Source organism: Oncorhynchus kisutch, linkage group LG9 (assembly GCF_002021735.2).
Source record: "Oncorhynchus kisutch isolate 150728-3 linkage group LG9, Okis_V2, whole genome shotgun sequence".
Taxonomy (NCBI): Eukaryota; Metazoa; Chordata; class Actinopteri; order Salmoniformes; family Salmonidae; genus Oncorhynchus; species Oncorhynchus kisutch.
Window position 1 is genome coordinate 26,766,898 of NC_034182.2, and position 17,373 is coordinate 26,784,270.

Here is a 17,373-nt window from a genome sequence, read left to right on the forward strand (position 1 = left end):
GCATATGTAAGCATACCTGCTTTAATGGAGGCTATTTTTTTAAAGAAACTAAAAATGCTTCTCTATATCGCTGCTAAAATCTGGGTGAAAGATTGAAAGGAATGTGATTGTTATTCGGTATAATTAGTAATTGCTCGCTTTTCTAAAGTCTAGACAATAAAAAATATTATTCCGACAAAAATATTTTATTAAAGATTGATAATATTCTAATGAGGTGTATCCTGTGTTTAAATTACATAACAAACCAGGTTTACCTACTGAACTGAACAATGCAATATGATTCAACACAAGACTAACGTATTATAAAGAATCAGGTGGATATTTTGGTAACGTTTTACTTAAAGCATTCACGTACACTGATGTCTAACTTGTTATAAGCACATATAAGCCTTTATAATGTTATTAACAAGGCCTATAATGCCATCTCTCTTTAAACAAATGCACGTCTATGACTACAAGGAGAGGCATCACTAACTGTTAAACAAGTTCTAAGAAAAGGTCAATTACTGTCAGCTGGACAACTGTTGAAGGTAAAAGATGAACCCACTGGGGGAGGTCAGCCCGATATGAACTGTACCGTGGTTTTTACAGTACAGACTACCGAACCGCTAGAGCTTGAGGAACAACTTCCTCGGAGTGCAGGAGTAGCCAAATCAATGGGCGTGACATAACGGTAACTGCCACCGGAGGAGGGGATGCGAGAAGAGACCGGGCACCGGACACCTCTCGCGCGCACACCATCCAGAATTTAAATATTCCGCCCGCACTCTCACTAATACAGTATTCAAGGCGCGACTCGAACTATAACAGAAAACAGGTGGAAAGGAGATAGTCAAGCAAAACCTTTTCACAACTCAGAGATTTTGTTTACTTGATTCCGCTATTCTGCCGCGTAAAAGAAACATAGGTAGATAGACCTAATTGGAAGGATAACGACAGCAGGTGTAGTGAGAAAGGGTGGGCAGCAAGATAACCGTAGCCTTTGGACACACGCACCCAAAGGATTCTTCGTTTTTTCGCCAACAGAAACGTATTTATTTAGAAAAATTCAAGATGGCAAACTCGGGAATTCAACTTTTAGGATTCGCCCTGTCACTCGTCGGTGTTATTGCACTGATCGTGGGGACTATTCTGCCACAGTGGAAGATGTCTGCGTACATAGGAGACAACATCATAACGGCGGTTGCCATGTACCAAGGATTATGGATGTCTTGCGCTTTTCAGAGCACAGGGCAGCTCCAATGTAAAATATACGACTCGATCCTGCAGCTCGACAGTAAGTATAGATGCTTTAAAGTGGCAATCAGAAGTTGAAACAATAAGAAAGCGATCCCGGCCCCTGTTTTGGTAAAAAGCTGATCGATGTGGCTGGAGAGATACACCCACTCTCAAATTCATAGACAGAGCTATGGATACAAAGGACTGACCATCCATGATATCAACATTATGGTTTTAAGCATGTTTCAAGGTTATACCGTGTTTGTTTAGGTTTTCTTTGTTTACATTACTGGAGTAAAACGATGTTATATTTTGGGTTCTGATGGGGTAGGACAGTTGAAGTAAGCTCATGAGGCAGTTATAAGTTATAGTCTTCAAGAATCAATGGGTACATATCATGAATTTATAAATTCCAAAAAGGGAAGTAGCAACTGCAGATTGCCAGTTTAAACAAAATCTAAAATGTATGCCATGCTTATTTTTTCTTCCAATGTCTGACTATATGTGCATCCTGTGCAGCACTTTGTTGTATATCCACTATTACTACTAATTATCAAAGGAGGATTTCTGGGAAGTTGGTGACTTCACTTGTGTCAGGAAGTCTCATGTTGTACCAGTAAATAGTATTGATTGACAGGTGATACAGGTGAGCAGACACCTGAGACGGTCAGCTGAGGTTCCCCACACTCCCCTTTATGGTGTAGTGCATCCTCAATACAGCACATTGGTGCCGCTGATAAAGGTGTTGGCTCAGAGGTGTTAGTCAGTCATTGGCCCTCATGGTTATCCTTTAGTAGCACCCTTCGTGTTAACATACAGTGGGATATTGTTAACTTCTGGCACCCTCTCACCAACCTCCCCACCCACCTCCACCCCTCTCTGCTGTATATTCTCACATGGCTGGGCCACTCCACCCCCTAAGCAGGCCCCTGCCCATTCATCACCCACTGTTCCCTGGCATAGAGAGGGTACTGGGGGCTGGCTGGGGCTCCAGATGCCAGAGACGACTTGGTCCTAACGACCTAACGGTAAACAACCAGAAGAATACAGAACACAGGAGTAGCCATGGCGACAGCAGCACAGTACCCTGTACAGGAATTTGACCTCCTCCTCCCACTTTGGTTCGCCCCAAACCCTTAGGGCGCCATGATGACGAGAACCAGGGTGTGATTTGATATAATTCCCCATCTACTCCTGTTGGTTTCTCTGGTCATTGTTGTTGGTGTGAGGGGTTTCATTGAACAGAGAGGCTTGTTCAGATTCAGAACACTTGAGGGGGGGGGGGGGTTAACTTGTTGTAACTGCACCTGCTGACAGAGGGCAGGTTTGGGGGTTATTGGAACGGTACAGGGGGTGGGGTACAGAGGTGATGGGGTGATATTCCATGGTAGCCCCAATTTGCATGCTGGTGAAAGGACCCTCATTGTGTGTTTAAAGTACAGCAGAAGATGAGTATTTCTTCCTTCCTCTCTCCTCATAACCCTCTTCCCCTCTCTGCCTCCCTCTCTCCTCCCTCTCCTCCCCACCTACAGTTGCCTTCTCTCCCACCCCCATCCTCAAATCCTATTTTATTGGTCACATACACATATTTAGCAGATGTTATTGTGGGTGTAGCAAAAATGCTTGTGTTCCTAGCCCCAAAAGTGCAGTAGCATCTAACAATTCACATCAATACACACCCATCTAAAAGTAAAAGAAAGGTACTCTCCCCCTCTCTCCTTCCCTCCCTCCCTTTCTCATGGATGGAGGGTTGTGTTTGTGAGCTCAGGGATGGCCTGGACTGGCACAGACTGGTTCAGGGTGGACCAAGGAGGTACTCTCCCTCTCTGTCTCCCACCCTCTGTCAGTTTTAGGAGGGAGGTGACAGATTAGGGTGTCCTGACAGTAGCTTTCACTGCCCCCTTCCTCTCAACAAAAGCAGATGGAAGAGAGAGAGCATGAAAGAGAGAGAGAGAGAGACAGAGAGGGGGAGGGAGAGGGAGGGTGTATCTCAGGGTTTCTCATCCAGGAAAAACACACATTAAAGTATCCTGTCAGCGCACATTAAACCCCAGTGATCCATTGAGCTGTGTTTATACAGTCACTTTTTTAAATCCAATACTTTGTGAACACCATACTGTATATGATCCACGGTTGGGGTTGGATTGTGTTGATAATGCATATTTTATATTTGTTCACAACCTTTGCTTACTTGCTGATAAAAAACTAAAGTTTATTAATTGACATTTGCAATATATCCCCCATGCCTATAAATGAAAGCTTTCTATACAATATCGTTCTATAACTGTACCATATCTCTCTCTCTCTCTCTCACACACACACACCCTCCCTCATTCTCTCACTATCTTGCTACTCCTTTCCCTCCTCTCCCTTATCCCTCTCTCGCTCCCCTCCCTGGTGTTTGTGTGTGTGTGTCTTAGGTGCTCTCCAGGCCACCCGTGCCCTGATGATCGTTGGCATCATCGTATCCATCGCTGGGCTGGGCGTGGCCACTATGGGCATGAAGTGTACCACCTGCGGAGGGAACAACAAAGTGCGCAAGTCTCGGACCGCCATGACTGGAGGCATCATCCTACTGATTGGAGGTGAGAGAGGGAGGGAGAGAAAGAGAGAGAGAGATCAGGAGAATCCCCACAAACATGTTATTTCTTAGGGTCCAGAGTTTTCCCCACATTATTAAATGACCCGGTCATGAAAATCTCAGGGCCCTACTTTTGTAAAAAAAAAAAAATCTAAACTGGTCTGAAATCCATGCTCATTAGATCACTTGATCATTCTGGTCCATACCAGGAGCTATAGAAAGAGATCAAGAGAATCACCACAGTCAGTTGGTCACCATTATAAATGAGGGGTTTGTTCCTCTGTCTGGCCACCAGCTGCTCTCCCACTCATCTAAACCTGGCGAAGGCCTTCGGGTCGAAATGTTGCACAATAAAAGTCCCACTCATCTACCTAGGTTCCCCTGGAGATCAAAGAGGGAGAGAATGGGCACGTTTTACTGACTGTGGCTATTACTCTGACACTATTCCCTATTTAGTGCACTCCTTTTCACTAGTCAAATGTCACTGGTGGTCAAATGTAGGGAACTATATAGGGAATAAGGTGTCATTTGGGATACAGATTGTTACTGTTATATAAGAGGTCATTAGAAACTCTCATAGAACAATGCCAGTAAAAAGCTAATCGGTCTCAGAGTAGAAAAAAATATGTACTAGACTACCTGCAATTTTACAGGTCTAAAGTGTCTCAGAGTAGGAGTGCTGATCTAGAATCAGTTTTGCCATTTAGATTATAATGAACAAACTAGCATGCGATCTTAGATCATGTGAAAACTCTTATAGGACAATGGCAGTATGGTTGGGGGGGGGGGGGATTTAATAGCTAGCCGCCCATTGACTTCTTGAGAAGTGTTTGGCTCCCCTCTCTCAAATACGTATTGATGCTACCTGAATGTACTGATCTGCCATTGTCCGATAGTGCTTCAATTCCTCCTGCACTGATCTGTCTCGTATCTCGCAAAGCGTAATGGGATAGCTCGAAAGTAGTCCGGCTACAATGGGCTATCATACCATTACCTAGGTAACATTGTCTGCTGAACCCCATTTATGCCTCAAAACCGTCTCAATTAATCTAAGCTAAAACAACAACTCTGTCAATAATAGGGCTGTTGCAGTCATGACATTTTGTCAGCCGTTGATTGTCAAGCCAATAGCTGCCGGTCTCATGGTAATTGCCTGTTAATTAACATAAACACGTTTAGCATCTCCTGGCTTCCACGCATAGCCTATAAACCACTGATGCAGACCTTTGGAATGTCTACATTAACATTAAGTATAATAAATCAATTTAATATAGCCTACATATAGTCACAATAAAACCATTATTTATTTTAGACAGTTCTAAAGAAACATGATATGAAGAAAATGTAGTCTATTTCAGAAGAACAGAATAGCATACTCTGACGTTATGTTAGGCCCTGATCTGGCTCTGCCATATGGCTGTGGGATACACTAGTTCATTTAGCAGACAAGATTGGCTTAGAATTCTGTGGCAAAATAGTATGAAGAACACAATTGAAAAAAGCTGAATAAAATAGAAAGGATATTTTCTCCAAATGATTTCAGAGGGAGTGTGCACATGTGGCTATTCTATATTGAGCGGGTAACAAAGAAATAGGTTCTCTAAATAGTTATTTATTTATGCACCTTTAGTTGTGATTCAAACGTTGGGCTATGTGTTTTGATTTTTCATACTGTACATTCCAAGGCTGCATGATGTGACTCTAATGATGATTTGAAAAAAAGTCTCATAAAAGGCATGAGCTCTGCTTTGTTTCTTGCACAGGCTGCACACACTTCATCAGTCTCTCATTCACAATTTGACAAGCACTTGATAATATTCTCACCAAGCCTTGAATTTCACGGCAGCATCCTTGTGTGGCCGTTTTGCCCTTGGGCTGAATATAATAATTTTAATTCCCTTCTCCCGGCTGCTAATCGCTGTTCTCCTAAGCACCTCTGACTCACATGGCTCTCTCAGAGATCTCAATTCTTATTAGCCAATGCCCGTCGCGTGATCGGGTCCATTTCACAGGCATCTTAGCTTCGAAGTAGGCTACAAGTGAAGACAGACACATCAGGGACGCAACTGCGCATTTCCTTCTTATCTCATTCCGAGGAGCATATTCAAGATGTTAGAAGAACTGTCCACATTTACTTTTCATCAGCCAACAAGATGAGTAGGCCTAACAAACAGCAAAAGCACTAACCTATGTCCATCTACTATCCCCATAGTACATAAGTTTACCTATTCTATTGGTTCTGTGTGGCCAACATCCAGTGAAATTGCAGAGCGCAAAATTCAAACTACACTATTATTACACTATTCATAAAATCTAAAGTGTAATACATCAAAATATAACTTAACATCTTTTTAATCCAGCCGCGGTGTCAAATTTCAAAAAAGGCTTTACGGCGAAAGCAAACCATGCGATTATCTGGGGACAGCGCCCAGCATACAAACACATGAAAAACATATTTCAACCAGGCAGGTGCGGCACGAAAGTCAGAAATAGCAATATAAAAAATGTCTTACCTTTTTTTGAAAACTCTGTTTATTAAGTTTTACACACACAAGACAACACAAAGCGATATAAATAATATATTCAACTCAGAGAGCACAACACATCTCTCAACCAATATTTATAAGATTGGGGAGCTGCCATCTTCCAGTTCTGTAGTATTAGCCGTCTAGCTAAAAGAGTTGTATAAGCAACAGTGTCCAACTGGATTCTTGACAGGGGGGTACCTATGGGCAGTACTCCAAAAAGGGCTGTAAGGGGAGACATATCTATAACAGTGTCATATATATCAGAGAAACATTTAAATATGAATTCCCAGAAACCTGACAGTTTATGACAGCCCCAAAACATATGCAATAGTGTGCCTGGTTCCATTTTACATCTGACACAGGTAGGATTAAAATCAGAGAATATTCTTCCAAGTTTGGCCCCGGACCAGTGGATACACCTTGAATTGAATGAGGCTGTGTCTCGTGCTAAAAGAGGACGAATGCACCCTGTGCAGCACAGATTCCCATGTGTCTTCCCCAAGTTCCTCCCCCAAATAATTTTCCCATTGAGGCTTTAAAGGCACCAAAGAAGGGTTCTGTAGGTCATGAATGGTTGCATATACATCTGAAATTGCGCCCCTAGGAAGCTTGTTCAGCTCAAAGATGCTCTCTATAGCTGTATTCGCAGGCCTATGGGGAAATTCAGGTGTGTTAGATCTGACAAAGTTCCTAGTCTAGGGATAGCGGAAAAAGTGGGATTGGCGGAGGTTGAACTTTTCCTGTAGCTGAGCAAAAGAGGCAAATGTATCATCAAATAATAATTGGGCTAGGAGAGGCCTAGTGAGTGCCAGATGGCAAAAGCCCCATCATTCAAAGATGGAGGAAATACAATGTTCTGATTGATTGGGCCTGATAGAGAAAAGCCTTGGAGGCTAAAGGCAAAACGGAACTGATTCCAAATTTTAAGAGACTGCTTTACAATTGGGTTGACACACCTTTTGCCTAGGGACCCTGGGAGAGACGAGCACAACACAGAAGAAAGTGTAGCAGGTTTACATGATTCAGACTCCATCTGGACCCAGAGTGGTCAAGGGCCAGTAGGATCAGTCTGCAGCCAGAATAGAAGGGATCTGAAATTTGCAGCCCAATAGTATGTCTGAAAATTTGGTAGAGCTAATCCCCCCAATGCTTTAGGCTTCTGTAAAGGTTTTCTACCAATCCGTGGTACCTTGCCATCCCAAATAAAATACATAAATGTTTGATCCAGTGAATTTAAAAAAGATTTTGGAATAAAAATGGGTAAACATTGAAATAAATATACAAATTTGGGCAACACATTCATTTTAATGACATTAATCCTTCCGATAAGAGAAAAAGGTAGCAAATTCCAAAAAGTAAAAGATTATTTCAAACTGTCTGCTAGAGTAACAAAGTTTTCCTGAAATAAATTTGAATATTTCCTTGTCACTTTAACTCCCAAGTAGGTGAATTGATCCCGGACAATCCTAAACTGAAAACTTGTAAAAGAGCGCTTTAAAGCAGCCTTATTTACAGGAAAAAGCTCACTCTTGCCTAGATTCAGCTTGTAAATAATCGAGACAAGAATGGGCAAAGCAGACCAGAAAACGTCCTGTAAAATTTGGTTGGAAAACCGTCCGAACTCTGTGATTTACCACTTTTCATTGTGGATACTACTGTTGCAATCTCCTCAGGTGTAAATTCTTCTTCTAGACAGTCATGGGAGTCTGTATCAATTGAAGGCATATTCAAGCCATTAAAGAAGGAATCAATCAGCAAAGGGTCTTGAGGGGATTCAGAGGTGTATAGCGCAGAGTAAAATAGTTTGAATTGATCATTGATCTCTTTATGTATAACTGTGTGGGATTAAAATGCCTTACCTTTGATGATCTTCTTCTGTTGGCACTCCAAACGGTCCCAGTTACATCACAAATGGTCCTTTTGTTCGATAATGTCCTTCTTTATATCCATAAAAACTCAGTTTAGCTGGCGCACTTCAGTCAATAATCCACCCAGATTCCTTCCATCAAAATGCATACAAAATGAATCCCGAACATTACTAATAAACTTTTCCAAACAAGTCAAACAACGTTTATAATCAAACCTTAGGTATCCTTATACATAAATAAACGATACAATTTAAGACGTTGAATCGTTATTGTCTTTACCGGAGAAAAATACCAAAGAACACGCTCTCTTCCACACGCTTGGAAACACTACAGCCAAAATGGGAGCCACCAAGAAAAACTTCAATTTCTGGCTAATTTTTCCAAAAACCAGCCTGAAACTCTTTCTAAAGACTGTTGACATATAGTGGAAGCCCTAGGAACTAATTTTAACAGTTTTAGAAACTTTGGAGTGTTTTCTATCCAAATCCACCAATGCATATCCTAGCTTCTGGGCCTGAGTAACAGGCAGTTTACTTTGGGTACGCTTTTCATCTGAAAGTCAAAATACTGTGCACGAAAGCTAGCTTGAGTTAGGGATAGGCGGGATGCAAATGTCTCAACTGGCCAATTGCCAGGGAAAATGCAGAGCGCCAGATTCAAATAAAATACTATACAATTCAAACTTTCATTAAATCACACATGTAAGATACTCAATTAAAACTACACTCATTGTGAATCTAGCCAACATGTCAGATTTTAAAAATGCTTTTCGGCGAAAGCATAAGAAGCTATTATCTGATAGCCTGCACCATCTGCATCAGCAGTAAACAAAGGAGTTAGCATATTTCAACCCTGCAGGCGCTACACAAAACGCTGAAATAAAATATAAAACATTCATTACCTTTGACGAGCTTCTTTTGTTGGCACTCCAATATGTCCCATAAACATCACAATTGGTCCTTTTGTTCGATTAATTCCATCCATATATATCCAAAATGTCCATTTATAAAGCGCGTTTGATCCAGAAAAAAACAACTTACAAAAAACGCAACGTCACTACAAAATATTTCAAAAGTTGCCTATGAACTTTGCCAAAATATTTCAAACTACTTTTGTACTACAACTTTAGGTATTTTTAAACGTTAATAATCGATCAAATTGTAGACGGGGCAATCTGTGTTCAATACAGGAATGAAAACAAACCAGCACCACTTTTCACGTCTTGCGCAACTCACAAAAGTGTACCCAGTTCCTAGATGGCCTACTTCTTCATTGCACAAAGGAATAACCTCAACCAAATTCCAAAGACTGGTGACATCCAGTGGAAGAGGTAGGAACTGAGAACAGGTTCCTAAGAAATATCCCTTGGCAATAACAAGTCAGGGAAAAGAGAGAAGAAAAACAAATTCTGAACAGTTAGTCCTTGGGGTTTTGCATGCTACATAAGTTCTGTTATACTCACAGACATGACTCAAACAGTTTTAGAAACTTCAGCGTGTTTTCTATCCAAATATATGAATGATATGCATATGTTATATTATATTCTTGGCATGAGTAGCAGGAAGTTGAAATTGGGCACGCTATTTATCCAAAAGTGAATATTCTGCCCCCTAGCCAATAGAGGTTAAATTTGTCCAACATTAGCTTGCTAGCTGAGCCAGTCACTTCATATAAAACTAATAATGGGATGCTGCTAACCAACCAGCTACCTTGTGCTGCACACTCAATGCTGAATGCTTCCACCAGACAGATGCGCTACCTTTTCTGTCTGTGCCCAGAATCAGATAACATTCCCTCTTACTTTTGAGGCAGCATGTCTACAAATCCGATTATGTCAGTAAGGTAGAGTCAGCTAACGTTAAGCAGCTGATCAAGGCACTTGCGGCTAACGTGCTTGCACATCATTTTACTAGGAGGTAGCCACCATTTAGTTTTTTCTCCCATTGCAATTGATAATTTAGCTAGCTATTCTGCCTATTTCATAGAGGATCAATGAAAGCGCAGTGACATCATAAATTAGGAAATATGTTTTCATATTTGAATGGTGGATGCTCTGGAATATTAAAATGTTAATATGAGTTACACATCCTACAAGACTGATTGGTTGAGGGATGAGCGTCACTTAGGAGTGACACCGTCTGACGTAAAACAATGCTGATCCGTCTGATCCCTCTTTTTTTGTATGTGAATGTTTTTTCTTTCTCATTCAGCTCTGTGTGCAGTAGTGGCCTGTTCGTGGTTCGCTCACAATGTCATCCGGGCCTTCTATAACCCTTATACTCCTGTCAACACCAAGTAAGTCAAATGTATTTATAAAGCCCTTCTTACATCAGCTGATGTCACAAAGTGCTGTACAGAATCCCAGCCTAAAACCCCAAACAGCAAGCAATGCAGGTGTAGAAGCACGGTGGCTAGGAAAAACTCCCTAGAAAGGCCGGAGTTTAGGAAGAAACCTAGAGAGGAACCAGGCTATGAGGGGTGGCCAGTCCTCTTCTGGCTGTGCCGATTGGAGATTATAACAGAACAAGGCCAAGATGTTCAAATGTTCATAGATGACCAGCAGGGTCAAATAATAATAATCACAGTGGTTGTAGAGGGTGCAACAGGTCAGCACCTCAGGAGTAAATGTCAGTTGGCTTTTCATAGCTGATCATTCAGAGTATCTCTACCGCTCTTGCTGTTTCTAGAGAGTTGAAAACAGCAGGTCTGGGACATGGTAGCACGTCCGGTGAACAGGTCAGTGTTCCATAGCCGCAGGCAGAACAGTTGAATCTGGAAACAGCAGCACGACCAGGTGGACTGGGGACAGCAAGGAGTCATCAGGCCAGGTAGTCCTGAGGCATGGTCCTATGGCTCAGGTCCTCAGAAAGAAAGAAAGAAAGAAAGAAAGAAAGAAAGAAAGAAAGAAAGAAAGAAAGAAAGAAAGAAAGAAAGAAAGAAAGAAAGAAAGAAAGAAAGAAAGAAAGAGAGAAAAGAAAGAAAGAAAGAAAGAAAGAAAGAAAGAAAGAAAGAAAGAAAGAAAGAAAGAAAGAAAGAAAGAAAGAAAGAAAGAAAGAAAGAAAGAAAAAGAAAGAAAGAAAGAAAGAAAGAAAGAAAGAAAGAAAGAAAGAAAGAAAGAAAGAAAGAAAGAAAGAAAGAAAGAAAGAAAGAGAATTAGAGAGAGCATACTTAAATTCAAACAGGACACCGGATAAGACAGGAGAAATACTCCAGATATAACAGACTGACCCTAGCCCCCCGACACATAAACTATTGCAGCATAAATACTGGAGGCTGAGACAGCCCTGGCTGCCTACATAATTTCTGAATATCTTTTTAGGGCTACATTAACCTGTTTGCAGCCTTACAAAAAAAGATTGCAGTTTTTAAACTGCAGTAAAGTGTAGTAACTGCAGTCAACTGGTATTTCGGGCGCTGTAATTGCAGCATACTGCAGTTAAACTGCACTTTAACAGCAGTTATACTGCACTATGACTGCTATCTTTTTTCGTAAGGGCGATAATGGACAAAACTATGTTTTATTATTGTAAGGCTATAGGGGCAATTTAAGGTGTAAAGTGTTACCGAAGAATGTAAGAACACTGCTTTAAAACCATGTCTCACTCTTCTCTCCCTCATCCCACTCACAGGTTTGAATTTGGAGCAGCCATCTTCATTGCTTGGGGAGGTTCTTTCCTGGATGTGCTGGGGGGAGCCATGCTGGCATCTTCCTGCCCCAGGAGTAAAAAGCCGGTGCCCAAATACCCCGCCATGAGTGGCGTGAGCGCCCGCTCTCCCCCCAGCAGCACCAAGGAGTATGTGTGAGTGCCCTCTACTGCCCGTAACCGGAATAACAGAGGTTACAGAGTCGAACCTGACTAGTCTGTTGTACTTATGGGGTGACATTTTTGTGGCGCAAAAGAGCACAGATATGTACAAGAAATACCGTAAACTTCATTATATTCTGGCACCGTGATTTCATCTGAAACTTTTCTTCAACAATGTGTATTAAGGATGCGGTTATTTAACTAGAGTTTAGTAAACTGAGCAATGCATAAAGAGTAACGCATGAGTTTCAAATTAAACCAGCTGCCAGATTATAATGAGATTTACTGTAAAAGAAATTTGCACAGATCTGTGCTCTTTTGGACAGCGTAAATGTTGCCCATGAAGTTTGCATTTGGGGGGCATATCGGGATAATATGACAGGATGACAAAAAAAGAAAGAATTACTGGATGTGAATATAGTTTTACAGAGGAGACCGCCCGACCCCCACCCCAACAAGACTCTATCATGCAGTAGTTTGTTTTTGAGTGACGTCTCTCACCCCCTCCCAACATTCCACAATTGTTTATGAGTTTATGAGTGGACCTCACAAATACACTGTAATTGGTTATTGGAAGCGCCTTATATTAACAGACCATGTCTTAGGGTGTATGTTCTCGTATTACACACACACACACACACGCACACACACACACACACACACACACACACACACACACACACACACACACACACACACACACACACACACACACACACACACACACACACACACACACACACACACACACACACACACACACACACACACACACACACACACACTTCTCGTATTACAGCCAAGATGCAGCATCATGGCAAACACTCTCACCCCCCTGTAAGAAACACTGTGCATTTAATTTAGCATTTCCATTGTAATTGAAGGTAATAAATTAAACTCTGTGTGGTGCTAAGGGCATACTTTTGGCATACTCAGGGGATAGCTATGTATGTATAATAGCAAAAGGGACTAGCGCGCCACCAGTTCTTTTACAATGGAGTTTTCTGTCGACATGACTGTCACCAAGGGCGTTCAACGTTCAAGCCAAGTGTTGACGTCACACTAGTTGTGAGTGACTGCATACACTATGGTGAAACCCCCAAGCAATTCCCCACTGCACTCCAAAAGGGAGAGGGCTTTTCATACAGGCCTGCAATATACTCTATCCCATTATAAAATATCTTTCACCACAGTCACTCTTAACAGGTGCCTTGACTATTACTAAGGAGTGTTTGTTTGTTTTTATTACTGAAATACACAATATATATTATTATCATCAAACAGGTTTTTATTTATGTGTTTGACCATTTGGTAATTACTCTGTATGAAGTCTTGCTCTGTTCTGATGTCCACACTAGTATTCTACTTAGGGCGGAGCAATATGTTTGGAATGCATTCTATATAGTATGCTAGTGTTGAGCTCTGATTGTAGCCTCTGTTTGTGTTTTAAATGTAGCAGAATATGGTAGTACCATTCCCAAGTGCTAGTGTAGCCTTGTGTCTCCAGTACAGTCTTGTGTTTTTGCTTTTAGCTTTAGACAGCATCAATAATATTTTATGTTTGATATTTGTGATCACTGAGAAAGCTCAACCATCCTGCCTTTGACTGAGAAGATGCTCAGCGGAATTTTAACCGTGGGTGCTTTTGTATTAGGTGATGTTGTAAGCATAGAAATACAATTATTAGATAGTAATAGTAACCAGATTACTAAATAGTAATTCTATTTCTATGGTTGTAAGATGTCCAATGTTTCTAGAAATGTTTATTTTAATAAATGGCCATGTAGCTTACTACATAATACATGTTCTTCTACAATTTGTATATCTAGACCATTTTTCTTTTATTGAAAGTTCATCCAATGGTTCTTGTTTTCTCATAACAACAGTTCAAATGCAATGTTATAACTGTCATATCCCAATATGGAACATCTCTGATAATAAAATACACAACTGGAATATTATACAACGGGTGATGTGTGTTCTTTGTCATATTTGGTTCGACATGGGGGCTCGTATTTGGCTGTTTAGAAGTACGACACGGGCGAGTGTAATTCTGGAGGTTGCATTTCAATCATAATGATATAATAAACGTTCCATTAAAAAAAGAAAAGCTCTTCCCTCCTTTATTACCAATAATGAATTATTATGCAAAAATCATCACATTTTCATGCAAACATTCCCAATGCACATAACAATTCCATCCATTTAAGCCATGTGATCATGACAGTGTCACTATTAGCTATGCTGTGAAATGCAATGTTTCACTGAAAGTAGTGACCAGTGTACAAGAAAGTTACAGGCATTAGTTAGGTCAACATTGTCCTTATAGTCCACATTAAATATTATGTGTGTCCCAAACGGGACCCTATTCCCTATATAGTGCACTACTTTTGACTATGGCCCATAGGACCTATGTAGGGAATAGGGTGCCGTTTGGGACTCAACCTTTATGATAAAAACATTTAAACGAAGAAGAAAGTAGCCCTTCTGGACAGGAAGTATGCCCCGAATTGTTGATGCTTAAATAGAATCCGTGCATAGAAATATGTAAAGTTTCATCGTCACATATTTAACAGTCATTCCCACAAAGTGCACCATTACGCAATAACATAAGAAAAACAACATAAACCATATATTATATCAACTCTAAAAAAAAATGTGCTGGAAAATAATAGCCATCCATAATTGATTTAAAACAAGGTAATAAACCAAAACAATATTTTTTTGTAAATATAAATGATCAGTAGTAACCTTTTCCAACTGTCCCTGCATTCCAAAACAGTGATCATTCAGCAGTAACCTGATACTCCACAAGGTGAGAGAACCACAGATTTAGATTAAATCACAACTGTCAGTAACTCAATGTTCCACCTGTACGTTACATGTTAACAGGCTTCCGTCCTGCCTTCTTCTACACAACATCCACCTTGTAAAATCAGTAACCAGGAAGAAAACTGTATTCGTAGTCTCTGTGTGCTGATCTAAGATCAGACTTGCCTTTTAGATGATATTAAATAAGATTCTATAGACAAGTGGGGACCTGATCCTAGATCAGCACTCCTACTCCATTTCATTTTACCTTATCATTTAAAGAGTGCAACTTTTTTCAAATGTAGCCCTTTAGAAGCTTTAAAGACAAGCCACACTGTACTTTCCCAAGTGCAGATAGTCCACTACAGAGGTAATAAGAGCAGAACAAGTTTCATTACAATTCATTCACAGTATAACAGACAAGTTAACCGCAATATACAAGCTTTTGATGCAAAGGTCTATAGAATCCTAAAATGTATGTCTAGAACTAATGTCTAGAATTCCGGCAATAGAACTGTCCCTCAATGTGCCACGATGAGCTTTTCAGCTATGATATCCTAGGCCAAGCTTCAGGGGAGGTCACTTGTAAAGTTGATTGATCAAGGTCAAATTGATTCAGTTGAGTTTGGCTTCGAAGATCTTCATTGGCACATGTGGTGTGGTTTAGGAGATGGGTGAGAGGTTGAGGGACACGGAACATTATTATTGGCCATTATTATTCATGATGTCATCCACGTCCTCATCCCCTAGGTCCACTGGAAAAGGGAAAGGTAACAATTAGTTGAATATCTACTCATACAAGTGACAATAAGGTTGAGAATATATCATATTTTATTCCTATTTTGATAAGATTATATAGTGGTGGGGAGGCTGGAAAGATGACAGATTCTGTTTTTAAATGTCTCTATCTTGGTCTATACTCATAACACCTGACATAACCACAAAATCACAATACAGTAGGCATATATCGCTCAAAATATGTGGGTGTACAGGGAGAGGAATATTTCCACTTTACTCACCTTTCTTGGAACGACCAATTTGTCCGAGCTTGGGCGCCCGCTGCCCTAGCCTCTGGGGGTTGGGCCTCTCATGTCCATTCTGTGCTACCTGCCTATGTCCCGGGTTGAACTGGCCGGCCGGACCAGGCTGTCGCGGGCCATTCGATGGAATCAGATCTGGCATTCCTGACGATCCGTACATCTCTCCCATACAGAAGGTCGCGCGCAGTATTTCTCCGTTGAGTCCACTTGGTGGCCCCCTATTCTCTCTTCTCACGTCGAGGTTGGGTTTACTTCCGCAATGGCTTTCAACAGTGTTCTGGGATTTTTGATATGCAAAATCAGCAGAAATTGTGCTCGGACACACCTACGGATGGGGAAATAGTTGCCATGAAATTAGTTGCGTTCCTGAGTATTAACCAAATAAAGTGCGCATAACGGGAGAAGCTCGTTTGCCGATGAAACAACAGTATTGACGAATTAAGTCTCTTAGCTACATAATTATTCACAGCATTGAGCCTATGAATTATATAGTGGCCTACCTGTACACATAAACATAGTGTTGCCAATAGCCTATACAATATGGATTCATTTCTGGACTTAAGTGTAAAGTGTGGTGTGTGTCATGTCAATGTCCATATTTGCCAAGCCGGCCTGGGCTATAAGAAAGCGTACCATGTACCCTTTTCCTTATAACTAATAAATAACATACGTTTTGTGTATAATTGTCTAGCTGTAAACAACACTCTTACCTTAAAGTTCCGTCGTTTGTATGAACAAGATGAATCCCGGTAAACGGTCTATTCGAGGTTATTCTACCCCCGGCAGTTGTTGTTTATCTGCTCCTTTCGTGTCGTGCTTGTTTTAGGAAGTCTCCGCTTAAAGGAACAGCACCTTCTGTCGTAACTCTCACTGGGGGATTTCCTACTTGTTCTGACTCACACACATTGCTCTTTCTACGTCACTGCGAGGGACTGTATTGAAACGTGGGTGTAATAGAACCTACCCGCGCCATCCACGCAATATATGCATAACCGATAACGCACCAACCACACAAAATAGGTGACTCATCTGCAGTAGCTGGTTTCTTCCAGATGCATTGAGGTCAAATGGCAGATAAAAAAGTTTGGACACGCCTACTCATTCAAGGTTTTTCTTTATTTTTACTATTTTCTAGAATAATAGTGAATACATCAAAGCTATGCCATAACACATGGAAGTATGTAAGTAGCAAAAAAAAAGTGTTAAACAAATCAAAATATATTTTAGATTCTTCAAAGTAACCACCTTTGCACACTTTTGGCATGCACTCAAGCAGCTTCATGAGGAATGCTTTTCCAACAGTCTTGAAGGAGATCCAACATATGCTGAGCACTTATTGGCTACTTTCCTTCACTCTGCAGTCCAACTCATCCCAAACCATCTTAATTGGGTTGAGGTCAGGTGATTGTGGAGGCCAGGTAATCTGATGCAGCACTTCATCACTTTCCTTCTTGGTAAATTGGCCCTTACAGAGCCTGGAGGTGGGTTTTAGGTCATTTTCCTGTTGAAAAACAAATTATA

General features: G+C 40.9%; 1 protein-coding gene and 1 long non-coding RNA gene across 2 annotated transcripts; one reads left to right on the plus strand and one right to left on the minus strand.

The window, feature by feature from the left end:
- Positions 1-611: 611 nt before the first annotated feature.
- On the plus strand, positions 612-13,962 carry LOC109879320 (claudin-7-A). The gene is made up of 4 exons (XM_020471494.2): positions 612-1,276; positions 3,639-3,803; positions 10,406-10,490; positions 11,825-13,962. Exons 1-4 carry the CDS (start codon positions 1,054-1,056, stop codon positions 11,997-11,999), a joined length of 648 nt encoding a protein of 215 aa, XP_020327083.1. The 5' UTR covers positions 612-1,053; the 3' UTR covers positions 12,000-13,962.
- Positions 13,963-14,092: 130 nt separating this feature from the next.
- Positions 14,093-16,915, minus strand: LOC109879321 (uncharacterized). The gene is made up of 3 exons (XR_002253512.2): positions 16,563-16,915; positions 15,832-16,177; positions 14,093-15,567 (listed from the first exon to the last, which is right to left on the minus strand). It is a non-coding gene; the product is annotated as an uncharacterized LOC109879321 (long non-coding RNA).
- Between the last annotated feature and the right edge of the window lie 458 nt (positions 16,916-17,373).

What these genes read in the sequence shown, in the direction of transcription:
- LOC109879320 (XM_020471494.2), top strand. Translation starts at nt 1,054, where the DNA reads ATGGCAAACTCGGGAATTCAACTTTTAGGATTCGCCCTGTCACTCGTC. An exon ending in CTCGATCCTGCAGCTCGACA is followed by an intron (nt 1,277 to 3,638) that starts GTAAGTATAGAT and finishes TGTGTGTCTTAG; the next exon opens with GTGCTCTCCAGGCCACCCGT. An exon ending in CATCATCCTACTGATTGGAG is followed by an intron (nt 3,804 to 10,405) that starts GTGAGAGAGGGA and finishes TTTCTCATTCAG; the next exon opens with CTCTGTGTGCAGTAGTGGCC.